Here is a 16,274-nt window from a genome sequence, read left to right on the forward strand (position 1 = left end):
AGCATTAAGTTGAGCGAGTGACGATAAACTTAGCTACTTTGTAAATTAGTTTATTTTCATTATTTAAATTGAACATTATGTTTTTATTTTTGTTTTTGTTGAGGTAATTTTAGTTTAATTTCTGTACTTAGAACCGTGAAAATCGTGAAAAAAAAAAAGAAAAAGTTTGAAAAAAAAAGGGGAAAGGGACATAGGCCGCGACTCACATTTCTTAGGCCGCGGCCCTTTTATGAAAAAAAAAATGATGAGGCTTCAGAGGCTTCGCAGGCCGCGGCGCACCATTTGCAAGCCGCGGCCTGTGCATGGAATTTCAGCAATCAGGATTCGCAGGCCGCGACACGTCTTCTGTAGGCCGCGACTCTTTTTCCAGAAAATTGCTTCAGGGCAATTCAGGCCGCGACATGTATATGATAGGCCGCGACACATGAGAAGAATTTTCGAAAAAACGGCGTCAGGTATTGTGTAGGCCGCGGCACACCATTTGCAAGCCGCGACCTACGATTTCAGCCTCTTTATAATTTTAAAACAACTCCATATCATCATTTATCTAAACATCACCAAAAACCCTCATTCCTCTTTCTTCTTTTTCCCATCATTCTCATCACAAACCCCTCTCAATTCCTCCATTTCCCCTTGTTTCCATTACTCCATTAACACATCCCCATCTTATTAATTCCCCCATATCTCCATAAACACATCTCTACCTTAATTTCCCCACACTAATCCGAAATTCACACATTCTCTTTTGTTTGCTGCATTTCTTACACATTTTATATATATAATCCAAGAATATTTGCACTCACATTCATTAATTTCATCAAGTAAGTTTTTCTTGAAATAAAATATTTGTTTTGTTACTTGAATAATTAAAGTATGGTGTATTTTGGAAATATTTGTGTGGTAGTTTATTTTGATAATCCATGTCCTTTGTATTACTTTGATTATTAATTCATGGACATTCTGATTTTTTGGGAAATTTTGCTTCATGGTATATAATTTGTTGGAGATGGTATTTATATGCCTCTATGTGTTTGATAAAAAGTTTGTGAGAGATGGAGTATATGGTTGGTGTATGAGTGTTCTTGGGGTGAGTTAGAATTTGTTATATAGGAGTTGAGTAATGCATTGTGTCACTTTGACCTTGGATTTGGGGGCATTTAAACGTTGGTATGGATTAATGTTGGCCATTGTCGTATTTTTCTTTTAATCTTTTAATGACTAACAATGATGATGTTGGGTTCTTGTTCTTTATTTTTCTAATTTTTTGACAGCCATGGATCCCAAGACAAATAGGAATCAAGCCTCTTCATCGACATCGATTCCCTATGATCCCTAAAGATTTGTGTCTATTGAGGCCTACGAGAGTTACTTGAATGCCATTGCTCATGATAAGGCATGGGTCCTTGAGCGAGGATTTGATCTTCATATGCATCATGATCAACCTTTCCTCATGCATCAAATTGAGTCTCGGGGTTGGGAAAAATTATGCGCTCATCCTGAACCGGGCATTGGTCCTATAGTTCGTGAGTTTTATGCTAACGTTGTGGCTCATGAAAATTACAAGGTGAAAGTGAGAGGTGTAAAAGTGTCCTTCAAAGCAGCTGATATAAATAGCTATTATGAGCTACCTCACTTTCAGCGTGATGAATATGGTGCGGTTAAGGATAATTTTGATCATCAAGCTGTTATTGATGAAATTGCAATGCCGGGTGCTGTTTGGAATTTATATAATAATGGGGCTCCTCGCTACATCAAAGCCGCGTACCTGGATAGTAATACAAAAGCCTGGCAGCGGTTCATGGGGGCAAAATTAATGCCGACCGCCCAACTTGGTCATGTGGATATTCATGAAGCAATTATTCTTTATGCAATTCTCACAGACAAAACCATTAATGTGGGCCAAATTATTCATGCTTCTATCGTCCGAAGTATGAGCCAAGTGACGAATGGCTTTTATGTTCCTTCATTGATCACGGCGTTATGTAAGAAGGCCAGTGTTCCTTGGGATGAGTCTGAAGACAAGGTGCATCCATTGCGCATCATTGATCATAATACCCTTGATCGATTGAAGGGGAAAACTGCTGTTCAAGTTAATGATCAAGGCCAATCTTCTATTCCGGCCCATGTTCCTCCTCTGAACGATAGTAGAAGGACCACTCAACAACGCTTGCAAGCTTTGGAGCAAGAGGTTTATTATGGTCGACTTGATATTCGAGCGAATACTCAGCATATCCTGGAGCACAACCAGCGGTTTGTGGAATATGCAAGTTATCAGGATATTTGTTATAGGATGGATCAGGCTCGATTGAATGTGGATATGTCTAGCTATCCACCTGCTCCTACTTGGTTGCAGCCATACCCACCACTGGTTCCCATGCCCATGGTGCCATATCAGGCCCCTGATGATGAGGATGTTGCTGGAGCAGCAGATATGGATATTCTTGAGGAATGATGTGTTATGAGGGAGTTTTTCTTTCTTCTCTTTTCACTTTCTTTTCTATTTTCCTAATTCCATTGAGGATAATGTACTGTTTAACAGTGGGGGGGAAGAAAATTTATGTTTTTCTCTGTTTGTTAATTTTCTGTTCTTTTCGTTTTATTTAGTGTCTGTTAGTGTTGGTCTTGTTGAAAGCATTGGTCGATGATGAAACTTTGAATTATGCTTAAAGTGATGTTAGACAATGAGGAATTTTTGTATGATTTGTGTGCTTGACTCCTATGTGAATTGCTATTTTGATTTATGTTGTTTTTCACTCTATGCACGATTGAATTCACCACTTAAATGTGTTGAAAAAAAAATTTTATGCTTGTTGAAAGAAATTTTTTTTTGAAGTCCCAACCACTCTAGAAATCATTAATCAATTGTTTGAGGCGAAATCATAAGTACACATGATTAGGAAGATGATTAAGGCAGTTCTTTGGATCGTTTGAGCCTTTCAAGCCAACCTATTATATAATAATCCCAAGTTTCCCATGTTTAAGCCATGATGACTATTTCTTTTCTTCTATGAACCGAAATTTTTCACCTTATACTTCCTTGAAAAATATTTCTTTTAGTAACCCATTACACCATGGTTATATATATGATTTGATCTTGTGGGATGGTTTGTTGAAAAAAAAAAAGGGAAATACTTATGGGTTATTTGTTTGGTTGTAATTGGTGTATGATCTCTATTTCTCTCATTGGAATATTATGAAAAGAAAAAAAAAACAAAACAAAAGAAAAAATGATTTGCAATGAAAGGAAATGCATATATGCAAATTTTGCAAAAGTATAAGTGTGGGGGAAAGAGTGAGATCATTATGGAAAGAAGAAAAAAAATAGGTACTGCTTGCTTTGTATGGGAAAATTTGGGGCGAGTTCAAAGAATGAAATTGATGTATGCTATGGTGTAATTTGAGCTTAAATGTATCTTTCTCAACTACCCTTAACCTTAGCCTTACATTACAAGCCTATAAAGACCTTTTGATTTTTGATCATTGTGTGTTTATATTAGTGGAGAATGATTGGTTAATGTCTATGGAGTGGATGCTTTTCATTGAAAAACATTTTGGTATATAGGGACTGATTTAAAAGAAAATTATTTGGCAAGTATGGATTAAATTTGATGCATTTGGGTTGGTGTTGTGATTAAGTGCTTAGTAAATTATTTTTTAAAATCAAATGGTAAATTACATATGGAGTTGAAATTCTAATGAGTATAAAAATCTGAATTGTTTTGGCATTACTTATTTGTATGATTCTCAGAGACATTCAAGCTTTTGACAAGACCGTTGTTTAGTGAGTCTAGATTAGTTTGTTTTATTTTTAGTTTTGTTATTTTAGTGTTTTGCTAAGGGACTAGCAATATTCAAGTGAGGGGGAATTTGATAAGGTCATTTTTGTATTAATATTTGTTAAGTTTTTCTATGCTTGGATGGTGTTATGATAGCATTTTTTATAGTTTTAACTAAGTTTCGTGATTCTACAACATATTTTCTACATTGCGTTTTATGATGATAAATATGACATTTTGATGGCAAGTGTAGTTAAAATAAAATTTTAGGAGTATTCAAAGCTTTCAGGATTGAAATGTGGAAGTGGTGGCAGCGTGGAAGCTATCTAAGGTCAAGAATTGAAGAAATTGGAGGTAGGTTGCGGCTCATAAAACTCAGGCCGCGACACTTTAAATGGAAATTGCACTTTCAGAATTTTTCTTCCAGACAGGCCGCTGCGCATAAAACTCAGGTTGCTGCGCGAAAATTTCAGGCCGCTGCCTGAGGGACAGATTTAGGCACAGATTTCGTTCTAGGCCGCGGCTCGCGACGTCGTTTTCAGATTTTTTATTTCTTTTTAATTAGAATTTAATTGAGACTATAAATAATTATTAGGGTTAATTTTAGATTAAGTTTTGATTACGGTTTAGAGAGAAAAAGAGACTCAGAAGGGGCTGGAGAGAAGACTACAACGCGACAACAATCTTGTTCATCCATCTAGTTTCTTTTCTTCCCTTAACCACTATAATCTTAATTGTAATTATGTTTGTGATTATGATTACTATTATGGAGTAGATTCTTTTTAGGTTAAGGGTTAATTCAAAATCCAAGACATGAATTCTTGATTATTGATAATGAATATTGTTCTTTAATTTCTCTCAATATTAGATTGTTTCTATTTTTCCAATTGAATGCTATGAATTTTGTGATTTCTTGTTAGGTGGCCAACTAATTAAGGTTTTACATTATTCAATTGTCATCTTAGAATTACTACTCACCTAATAGTTTAGGATTCTAAGTGTATGTGATAAATTACAATTGATAGTTATGTCAAAAGAATTGTTGATTGTGATGAAAAATAGAACCTAGGTTAAATGAATTATATGCTTCATTAATTTATTGTCTAGATTAACTTGTTTCCATAGGACTTAATGCTTTATCTAAGTTAAATAGATTGAATGCTTCATAGATTTATTGCTTAGATAAAAGAGTTAATTATTGAGCGCTTCGCCTTGATTACTTATAATAGGGAGATTGAGATAATTGACTGCTTCAGCGTTATCTGCGGGGTTAATAGTTTAATTGAGAAATTGGAATAATATTTATTATTAGTGATTAGAAATGATTGTTGAGGGTGGAGATTAACCTTTAACTGTTTCTTAATATCGTATTATCCATCTTTAATTGCTTCTAGTTTATGTTATTTAATTTTGAGTAAAAAATCAAAATCCCCTTTTAAGTTTTAGTGTTAATTCTTGAATAATAAAGTGAACGATAGTCCTCGTGGGTTCGACCTGTACTTGCTATTATACTAAAATAATTGGAAGTATTAAAAGAAAAATCATTGTTAAATTTGTGTGGTAAATGACAACCATCACTATTGTGCAATGGAGACTAACTGAGGTCTGTCAAAAATTGGAGTATGATCTTGTGATCCAGAGTTTTAATGGTATATTTTGCTATTGTTTTAATGGTATGTTTTCTGTATTGTGCTACTGGTTTTTTTGGTGTATTCTGTGACAGATTTTTGGTGTATTTTGTTAACTAAGTTGAATTGATTAATATGGTAGATTTATGGTCTATTTTGTTGCTGATTTTGGTGTAGTTTGCTACTGTTTTGAAATACCTCTATGTCCTGGATGAATAATATTTTATGAAATAGTACTATCTAATAAGAAATTGTTTGCTACTTGACTATATGAATACCTATACTGATAGTTTAATTCTCGCATCTATTATATATATATTTATAATTGTTGTGTGTATCTACTTATTTATAAGTTGGAATTATTATATAAATCTCCAAATTAATTGGATATACATTATCCGTAGATCTAGAGATGTACACTGATCAATTATGTGTGGACGTCTCTTGTTTTTTTGTTTCTAGTGGTCAACATTTTAAGAACTTTTTATTTCCAGTGGAGAAACTTTTTATTAATTAAAGAACTTTATTTTTATAATGTGCAGGTCTATATTGAGATGCATTTCTTTGGCGCAATTCTAGACAACATTGACAGTTGAAGTTTTTAGAATAAAAAATATAATTCACTAACATTGTATACATTTCTTGTTTAATATTTGCTGATGATAAAATTTGATTGTAGTATAAACTATCATGTAATATGATTTTGTAAGCCGAGTAGACTAAATATTGAAATTATATTTTTGAGTAATTAATAAAAAATTATTTTTTTGTATTTTCTTTTGAAATTTTAGAAATCTAACATATATAATACATTTTAGACATTCAAATTGATATATTTTTTCTAAATCAAAATGAAAATTGTAGTTGCATTTTAAAAAAAAAAATTACTTTTAAGCGCATGCAAAACGAGTCCTAAAAAATTACTTAAAGACACTCAACCTGATTTTTTAAAAACTTGATTTTATTAAATAACAATTTAGACCGTGTGTTTTACAAAATTGATCAAAATAGTATATTGACCCGATTTTAATCAAAATATTTTTAATTATAAGATCAATTATTGGGTCGTTAGTGATGCGATGAGTCCAGAGAAGCGGAGAAAGTGGTCGATGAACGAATTATATTTGATTTTTTTGAATCAAAATTGGGTATAGGGTACTATTTTGATTTATTTTGTAAAATACATAGTCCAAATTATCATTTAATAAAACACAAGGACTAATCGCGTATTCGGAAAAAACACAAGGGCAAAATTGATATTTTCTCTTTTTTTATTTAAATAAGTTATTTTTATTTAAATAAGCTATTTAGAGACGTTTGTTTATTTTTTGATTTTTTTTCACTTACTAAAATTAAATATTAGAGAAGTGGAATTATAAAAATTACAGTAGATATATTTTTAATTGAATATTTTTTTCCCTCTTCCCTTGAAACTTTAAACAGAATTAAAAATATAGAAAAATTGTAGGGTATACTCCATGTTTTTTTGGAGTGCCGGCGCACCATATTCCTGTTTTTAATTCTGTAATTATTTTCACGTAATTTTTTTTATGATCATGTAGATTGTAGTTATTTAAAATATTCTGAAAATTTTCAGAAAATTATATATAATTTATAATATAAAAAATATGGTTCAAACATGTTATCTTCTACACGCATAAGAAAAAATAATCACGCGTGTAACAAACTATTTAAACATTATTTTTAGCACGATAAACTATTCAAAATTTTCCAAAAATTTACAATATATTCTAAATAATTATAAAAAAAATTCACCCAAAATCATCATTTTATCAAAAAATAGGTACAGGTGGCATGCCCATCATTAGGGGTGCACCCTAGTCATACCCAAAAATATATGTATTTAAATACATAAACGTGGTTTTACATTTATGAGTCAAACGACAAGAAATTTTAATTATGACAATATATGTCGTTTGTCATTTCTGGTAAACGGTAGCAGCTTGAGTAAAAACGACATGTAGTTTTAGTTCCACACGGCAACCATTAAAAAAAATAACAATAAAAAAGACTCATTAAAATTAAAAAATAGAATTAAATGGACAAAAGGTGGCGTAAGCATTCCGCGAACACGTGCACGCGCCAAACCGCTCTCTTTCCTTAACGAGAACATCAATGAACCCAAACCGCTCCGTTTCAATTTTGCGATTCAACTACCAATACAGTAGTCATCTCTGATCTGGTAATAATAAACTTTCACAAATGGATAATCCCGGCGCTCCGGCGGATGAGCTAGGGGATCGCCGGCCGGCGGCCCTTGGAGGCCTCCGAGTTCTCCCCGATGAACTCGTCTGCGCTATCTTGGAATATCTCACTCCTCCCGACCTTGCTCGCCTCTCTTGTGTCAGCAGGTATTTTTTTCCCCATCATTACTTCATTCATTCTTCTGAAAATTTACTTGTTTGGAAAATGAATTGTGCAATGAAGGAGAACCGAATAGGAACTGTAGCGTTATGGAAATTGTGTAATTCGTGTATGTCGTATTTTTATTTATTTTTCGTAGTGTGATGTACATATTGTGCAACGAAGAACCGCTCTGGATGAATCAATGCCTTCGCAATCTCAATGGTCCAATTCAGTATAAAGGCTCCTGGAAAAAAACCACATTGCATCTGTTGTATGTCTCTGAAATTTAGCATATTTGTGCTTTTTGTTATTTGGATTATTCCTCTTTTTGCTTGTTTCCTTTTTATAATTTTTTTCTTTTTGAACTTATATATTTTTGGGTGCAGAGAACATGTAGTTGGAGAAACTGATGAACTTGGCGGAAAACAATTACGTTTTGATGGTAAATAATCACTTGTGTATAGATTATTGACTTGCAGAAGTTTTTCGTGGTCTCTTTTTGAGTTTTCTGTGTTGTGTATTTGATTATTTTGGTTTATATTATTCTCCTTAGTTCGTTTGGAAGATTAGTAAAGAATATATTTTTCGGAGTACTTACAAAAATAAGCTTTTTCATTGCCTATTTACTTTTGCATCAGGATTCAACTCTTGGTTCCTACATAAAAGACTATACAGGTGCTATACCACATTGGCGGGTTTTGATTTTGACAAGGGTAATGTGGATAGAAAGGAAAACCCTTCTTTAGAAGAGTTCTATTCCGACTATGATGGGAAGAAACCGGTATGTTGTTAACAATTTACTTTTCGAGTTCGCACAACTATACTGATTTTAGATGGTAGAATAGCTTCATCCCGTTTTTTTACAAGTGTTATTGGAATACATTGCACCTTTAAATTAAAGACATTTTCCTTTTCACTGACATTATAATTCTTGATTGAAATAAATCACAATTTTCTAAAAGATAAACAAAGCTAGTTGTAGAAACATGGGAAGACGAATTCTGACTTTTTTCCCCTTAATTTTTTTAAAAATTTATTTTTACTTAAACACTAATAAAACAGAACCTTATTTATTGAGAAGGCCTTATACTCAGTATTCTTGTCATTAGGAGATTTTGCTTTTATTAAGCAATGTTCACATTTTTAGTGGTTGAATCATGTAACAGATTTTGCTTAATGGCCTAGCCGACACTTGGCCAGCAAAGCATACATGGACAACAGACCAGTTACTGATGAGCTATGGTGATACATCATTCAAGATTTCGCAGAGAAGTTCGAGTAAAACTTCCATGAAATTCAAAGATTATGTCTCATACATGAAACTGCAGCATGATGAGGATCCCCTATATATTTTTGACGATAAGGTACTTTGACGGTCATGCATTCGTATATGGCATGCTTTCCTTCTCTCTCTCTCTTTCTACACACATACATTTGTGAGTGTGTTCTATTTTATTTTATTTTAATCTGTAGATTTAATGTTTCGGCAGTTTGGGGAAGTTGCACCTGGCTTGCTGAAGGATTATAATGTGCCACATCTTTTTGAAGAAGACTTTTTTGATATCTTAGACAGAGATCAGCGACCTCCATATAGATGGCTTATTATTGGACCAGAGAGGTCTGGTGCCTCTTGGCATGTTGATCCAGGTCTTACCAGTGCTTGGAATACCCTTTTATGTGGTCGTAAAAGGTGAAGGTTTACTGTCGTCTTAAAAGCAGTATCAGTTTTGGCTCTGTCCTGTTGGATGTGAATCTGTTGAAAAATATAATCTTCTTGAAACTATGCTTTTATTGTACTCTTGGGTTAGAATGTATGCAAACTGACAACTTGTTTTTTTTTTTTGGCTGAATAAGAAATTGCTAGTTTGATAATTAACAACCAAGGCTCCTCCAAAGAAAAATCTACTAAAATGTAGATAAATTTTCCTAAATGATTACCCACAATTGGCTACACAATCTTTTGTCCTGGTTATGCATCTAAAGAGCTTGGCAATCTTGTTTATACAGATGGGCATTGTACCATCCGGGAAGAGTACCTTTAGGTGTAACAGTTCATGTAAATGAAGAAGATGGCGATGTCGTTATCGATACTCCAACTTCATTGCAGGTACATCATTCAGATGTTCTAGCTCTTTCTGTTATTGGGTATCTTTCTTTGCCTTTCTTGAATTTATTCTTGAATTTACTCTTACGAATTTTTATATATGTGAATAGTGGTGGTTAGATTTTTATCCACTCCTTGCTGATGAAGATAAGCCAATTGAGTGTACCCAACTTCCTGGGGAGACAATTTATGTTCCAAGTGGATGGTGGCATTGTGTCTTAAATCTGGAAACAACTATTGCTGTTACACAGAATTTTGTAAATTCTCGAAACTTTGAATTTGTTTGTTTGGATATGGCACCTGGATACCGTCATAAGGGAGTCTGCCGTGCTGGATTGCTTGCGGTTGATGATGATGGTTTTGATAATGTCAAAAACAACATATCTCTTGATAATGATGATGTGGCTTGCTCTAACCTTTTGATGGAAGAGAAAAGGTGCAGAACCATTGAACCTGGAGAGGATCCAACATATAGAAAAATGGATCATGTTGTCTCCAAAAATTACAAATTGTGGAAAAATGGTTTTACTTATGATATAGATTTCTTAATTACATTTCTTGATAAAGAGAGAGACCACTATAATTCTCCTTGGAGCTCAGGTAACTGCATGGGACAACGGGAGATGAGAGAATGGTTGTACAGGCTTTGGGTTGGAAAACCAGGAATGAGAGAGCTAATATGGAAGGTACTCAAATTCTCTCTTTGGTCAAAATGGACGAACTATCTATAATTCTTGATGTTTCCTTGTCTGTCTGTTCGTTTGTGGATATATTGGCACCTATTTTTGTAAAAAAACCTGCGATTACTGAACTAAACATACAAGAACTTTTCTAAAAGGCACTAGTTAATTTTATTTTTTGAAAGATTTTTTTTCCTCACGTTGTTAATATCTATGCTTTCAATGTTATAGGGAGCATGTATCGCATTAGATGCTGGCAGATGGGCGGAATGCATGACTGAAATATGTGCCTTCCACAATTTGCCTCCCCCTACAGAGTTTGAAAGGCTTCCTGTTGGCACTGGTAGCAATCCTGTGAGTTAGTTTTTTATGATTCATGATTTTCACTTATATTATGATATGCCTAGATATAGGTAATATTAGTTCTGTGATCTGTGTGGGAAACTTACGGTGGGGAATCTAGATAACCGTCTCTCGCTGGATGAGTGCTTGCGCGCATGGGTTTTTGTTTGGATAAACTTATTACTTAGCCAATGTTTGATATGATTTGGATCTTTGTGGCTATAATTAGCTGTTAGTAGCATTGATAGGTGATTTAGAGGAGGTTTAGGAGTTGCAATTGTGAACCTAAGTATGATCAGATGATGGATTGTAGAGCAGTAGTTTGAGAATTGAAGATCAGTACATGAAATTTTAGTAGTCTTCATATGTAGGCTAAGAGTCATATGAGTTGTCAACTGGTGACTCAAAATAATTACTTTCTTGGAGAAATTTCCAAGGAAATTTTAATAGCTTTTTATGCTGAAACTGAGACTGGTAGACCAGTCATTTTGGTTGTAAGGTGCAATGCTTAGATTTTTTTTGAAACTTTTTGGAGAATAGCTTCTTATTTGTTTATTGATACACTGCTGGGTATTTATACAGAGAAAAAGATCAGATTTGATCTTTACAAATAGGAAACAAAATCAGCTAAATAAAGAGAGTTGACCTAGGATATTTACAGCAATAAAGACAATTAAAATAAACCTAAAATCTGTTATGCATAATCACAATCCCTGATTTTTAGGAATCATATTGACTAGCTTGATTTCCTACATTTTACTTTTTATCTGAGATTGGAATCTTCTGTGAGAAGTTTATAGTTGGATGTTGGATCAAAAAGTGATGTACATGTTTATGAAAGCAAATGAAGTTTCAGGTAAATAATCTGACATGTCTTATTAATTGGCAACAGGTTTATCTCCTGCCAAACTGTGTGGTGAAAATTTTTGTCGAAGAAGGACTGGAAGCCTCACTTTATGGTTTAGGCTCTGAGGTCAATCTTCTACTTCTTCTTTATAAATATACATATGGTTAATATATTTGTGTGTGTGTGTGTCATTTTTATGTATATTTATGACTTATGTATATTTTACAGCTTGAATTTCACAGTCTTCTAAGTAAAGTCAACTCTCCTCTGCAAAATTATATTCCTGAAGTTTTGAGCAGTGGGATACTCTATCTTGAAAATGGATCTTATAAGATTGTACCTTGGGATGGAAGCGGAGTTCCTGAAGTGATTTCAAAGTGTGATTTTCTTTTAGAGAAACGTGAAGTAGGTAGTTTCCCTTTTGGCATATGGAGTAAGCAACAACATGACTATAGAAAAGCTGGGATGTCAACTACATCAGTCAATTTTATTGGGGGTACTAGGATATGGCCATTCATGATAACAAAAAGATGTGAAGGAAAAATATTTGCACAATTGTAAGTAATCTTGTTGCATCTCTAAGTTGCATTTGATGATATTGATTTGTAGGTATGTTAGGTATAGGTAGGATAATTCTTCCATAAGCCTTGAGCCCTTTTTTTCTCATCTTTCTTTTTGCAGAAGAAATAAACTAGACTGGGAAGAGGAGTTAAATTTGGCTTCCTTTCTTGGTGAGCAGCTACGTCACCTTCATCTGTTGCCGCTTCCATCTCGTAATTCAAATTTCTCAGATATTGAAAGTGCAGTAGACTTTAACCATACTAATGGTTTTGTGGAGTCTGCTTTTGATAAATCAAACATGCCAGCTGAATGGGACATATTCGTTAAAACTCTAAATAGGAAGAAAAAGGACGTCTCTAGCCGCTTGACTAAATGGTACTACTATATTCACACTCAAGAGGTTTCACTTGTGAAGAACTATTACAGTATGTGTTTCATAAATGATTTGTGTGTGTGTGTGTGCGTATTCTTGTAGATTTACTTAAGATCTATTGCGCATTTCTGCTCAAATCTACATGGTCATCTGAGACTGATGATGCTGAAGTTTGTACTTGAATTCTATATATCTCTGAAGCTTTCGCTATGTTACCCACTGGTGTAGATAAATCTTTTTTCGGGTTGATGTGGTTCTTTTACTAAAGTTTTTGAGTTACATTTTGCAGGGGAGATCCAATTCCTAGCTTTCTAATTGAGAAAGTTGATGAATACATCCCAGATAATTTTACTGAGTTGCTATACGCTTTTGAGGTCTCTTCCTCATCCATTCACATGTTTAATCATGTCAAGATCACTTTGTCAGAATGATCGACTGTTTATAAGTTCTATAAATCTTTGACCCCCCTCCCTTTTCCTCTTTTGTTTTTTTTTGTCAGGATGAAAATGACCGAGGCAAAGTTTGTAAATCCCTCTCCTGGATTCACTCAGATATTATGGACGACAATATTCACATGGAACAATGTGGTGATAAGAATTCTAGATTGAGTGAAGCTGTGAAAGAAGCTAATTCACAATGTAATAGCTCCATGAATGGCTGCGATGACACTTCAATTGAAAAATCATGGCGCCCTAGCCACCTTCTTGATTTCAGTAATCTCTCTATCGGTTAGTTCTTCCATTCAAATATCACTGGTCCACTTATTGGTGTATATGTGTTGGTTTGCCGTATATTTTGATCGTGACCTTAATAAAACATGATGCATGATATGGATATCGAAGATCCAAATAGCTGTGACAGGAGTATTGTGATCACAGCTAGTTTTTCTTAACAATTTATGTTTTCTCGTGTACTTTTAACACTTTTGTACTCATATCATGTTTATCCATACTTTATTGTCATGTTTTTCTTTGTTGTGCAGGTGACCCCATTTATGACTTGATACCCATATACTTGGATGTTTGTAGAGGCGACCCCCGCCTCCTTAAGCAGCTATTAGAAAGTTATAAACTTCCGTTGGTGAAAAGTTTATACCAGCCCAAGTCAGCGGAGGGTGGTGACAAGTATGGACGATTATCGTACCATGCTATGTAAGTGATACTCATCTATTCTCCATATATGTTTGCTCGTTCATCTCATAACTCGAATTCTTAGGATTACATGCAATATAATCTATGTGAGATATTTTGGCAAAAACGCTGCAAATTTCTCATCTACGACCAATCTGATTATCGGATATGCATCAATTGAAGCAAGTTGGAATGAGTTTGAAGTTAAAAAAAATGTGGTAGCCGAAAACTATAAGGCGTAGATAATTAAGTAATTATAATTAATGTGTTGGCAGTTGGCCAATTCTGCATAACTTTGAAACAACTTACCAGACTTGTGGCCTTCCCTTTTGGATCTTTTGAATTCTGTTTTTTATTGAGAAGAAAAAGATGTAGTGGACTGATTAGTGAACGTGAAGTAAACAAAAAGGTTATGTGAAGACCATAATAAAGTTGCATAGCAACTACATCAGCTTTTTTATTGATCTCAACAATGACTTTTAAGTTAGCAATTTCTCAGTGTTCTAATTAGAAGTTTCTATGGCTATGCATACGTATCACCTTTTTCATTAAACTAACGTTTTTTTATGTGTCATTATCCACTGTAGGTGCTATTGTATTGTTCATGAAGATAATATATTGGGAGCTATATTTAGTATATGGAACGAACTAAAAGCGGCAAAATCCTGGGAAGAAGTTGAGCAAACTGTCTGGGGCGACTTAAACAATTACAAAGGTTTTCTTTGATCATTTTTCCCCAGCATTTATACCGATCAAACTTTTGCTGAACACGAAATGCCAATATTATTGTCATCACAACATTGGCGGAAAACTGGTTCTTTCTTTTTTCCATTACCATTTTGTTGTAGTTTATGTATCAATTTTTGTGTTGTATTTTTTGCTTGTAATACTGCTAAAATAAATAATAGTTATTTATTGGATTAGGCATATACCAATGCCATTACGATTTTTTCTTATCTTTTCAGTTATTTGTTGGAGATTCAAGAATAATTAATTTCTTCTTAAACGAGGAAAGTAGCTAAAATTTATTAACAAAAATTGAAAAATTTCAGCTAGTTGCCACTAGAGTTTAGTTTATAATAATGGATTAAGTTAATTTTCTCTATTAGTGTCGTTAATGGAGAGAGCATAACCATAACCATAACTATAACCATACCCATCCATACTTAATTTTTATATCCTGGGAAGATTAAAGCATTGAGGTCATATTAGTTATGTGTGTTTGAATATGCTCAGTAAATAAATGCCTCACCTTTGTGCAACTCAATTTATGTACAATTTTTGATAAATATAAGTGACACTTTTTATGAAATATTTTATATTTGTATACTTGCTTTCAAATTTCAATTATGCCATAGCTTCATAATCAGAAATCAAAGATCGTACTACTTTAGTTAATAAATGGATTTTTGTAAATTTATATAGATTTGTATATTTTGACAAAAGATACGATATCTTACTCGAATGAACTTGGTAGCTCATGTCACTAAAATCCACCTATAACTAGGATCACAGGAAAATCAAAATGACTTAAGAGTTTTAAATTTAAATTTAATTATTGATAAAATTTTATTGATCAAATTCGATTTCAAATTATAGGTTATAAGATAAGCATTATTAAAAATAAAGGGTATTAAGTCTGTATTTTTTATAAAATATAAGGCACTAAATAAGTATTTACCCTAAAACTAAAATATCATGCTAGTAAACTTATATACCATAATTTTTTTTTAAACAAAGAATAAAAATCAAATTAATAAAATCCCACATTCAGATTTAAGATAAAACGCATGCTATTAAGAAAACCCTAATCCTAAACTACTTCCCCATAATTTCTTCTTCTTCTTCTTCTTCTTCTTCTACTTCTTCTTCCATAAACAAACCCTAACCCTAAACTCCCACTCTATTTTTCTTCATCCTTTATTGATGCTTCCTCCTTCTCAAATCTAGGCTTTCTCTTTTCGTGGATCTAGGCTTCCTCATTCTCTGATCTACACTTCGAATGGAGGTGGGTTGGGTCATTGTAAATCTATGTTGGATCTTAAATTTTTGTCTAGTTGCATGTTTCCTATTTTCACATACATAATATAAAATAGAAAACACCAAAACATGCTCACATATGAATAAACTAGTAAATACATAAAAAAAACTTGTGAAGTACGTAACGGAACAATGTCTCATTCCTTTAGATTCTCTATCATTTTGTCCTTACTAAATGCTAGGAATAGTCAAGAATCTAAACTGCTTAGAACGATACCAAAGTCTTCCAAGCCAATCTAAATCAAGTCTAACAAAGTGTGAGCAAGTTCTCAACATATGAGACATAATATCATAGGGAGAGAGAGTGTGATGGGCGGCCAAGAAGGAGAAGAGTGTCTAGGTTTTCTTTTTCTTTCGCTTACCAAAAGAATAAAATTAAACACCACTTGAAAATCCTAGACATTACATTCCTTATATAGGCAACTA

The 16,274-nt window shown here is 33.5% G+C and overlaps 1 protein-coding gene across 2 annotated transcripts; it reads left to right on the forward strand.

Annotated features, from left to right (window-relative positions):
* The first annotated feature begins 7,485 nt into the window (after positions 1-7,485).
* Positions 7,486-14,754, forward strand: LOC133807212 (lysine-specific demethylase JMJ21-like). Of its 2 annotated transcripts, XM_062245394.1 has the most exons (16): positions 7,493-7,776; positions 7,929-8,042; positions 8,158-8,213; positions 8,410-8,552; positions 8,938-9,135; positions 9,262-9,461; positions 9,779-9,878; positions 9,986-10,561; positions 10,787-10,909; positions 11,790-11,870; positions 11,973-12,301; positions 12,426-12,680; positions 12,968-13,052; positions 13,178-13,406; positions 13,661-13,829; positions 14,396-14,754. In XM_062245394.1, the coding sequence occupies exons 1-16, from the start codon at positions 7,628-7,630 to the stop codon at positions 14,532-14,534; spliced, it is 2,946 nt and encodes a 981-aa protein (XP_062101378.1). In that variant the 5' UTR covers positions 7,493-7,627; the 3' UTR covers positions 14,535-14,754. The 2 variants fall into 2 exon arrangements, 1 of the variants encoding a protein (XP_062101378.1); XR_009879223.1 differs by lacking the exons at positions 13,661-13,829; positions 14,396-14,754 and having other exon boundaries at positions 7,486-7,776; positions 12,426-12,730; positions 13,178-13,384.
* The last annotated feature ends 1,520 nt before the right edge of the window (positions 14,755-16,274 follow it).

Source organism: Humulus lupulus, chromosome X (genome assembly GCF_963169125.1).
Source record: "Humulus lupulus chromosome X, drHumLupu1.1, whole genome shotgun sequence".
Taxonomy (NCBI): domain Eukaryota; kingdom Viridiplantae; phylum Streptophyta; class Magnoliopsida; order Rosales; family Cannabaceae; genus Humulus; species Humulus lupulus.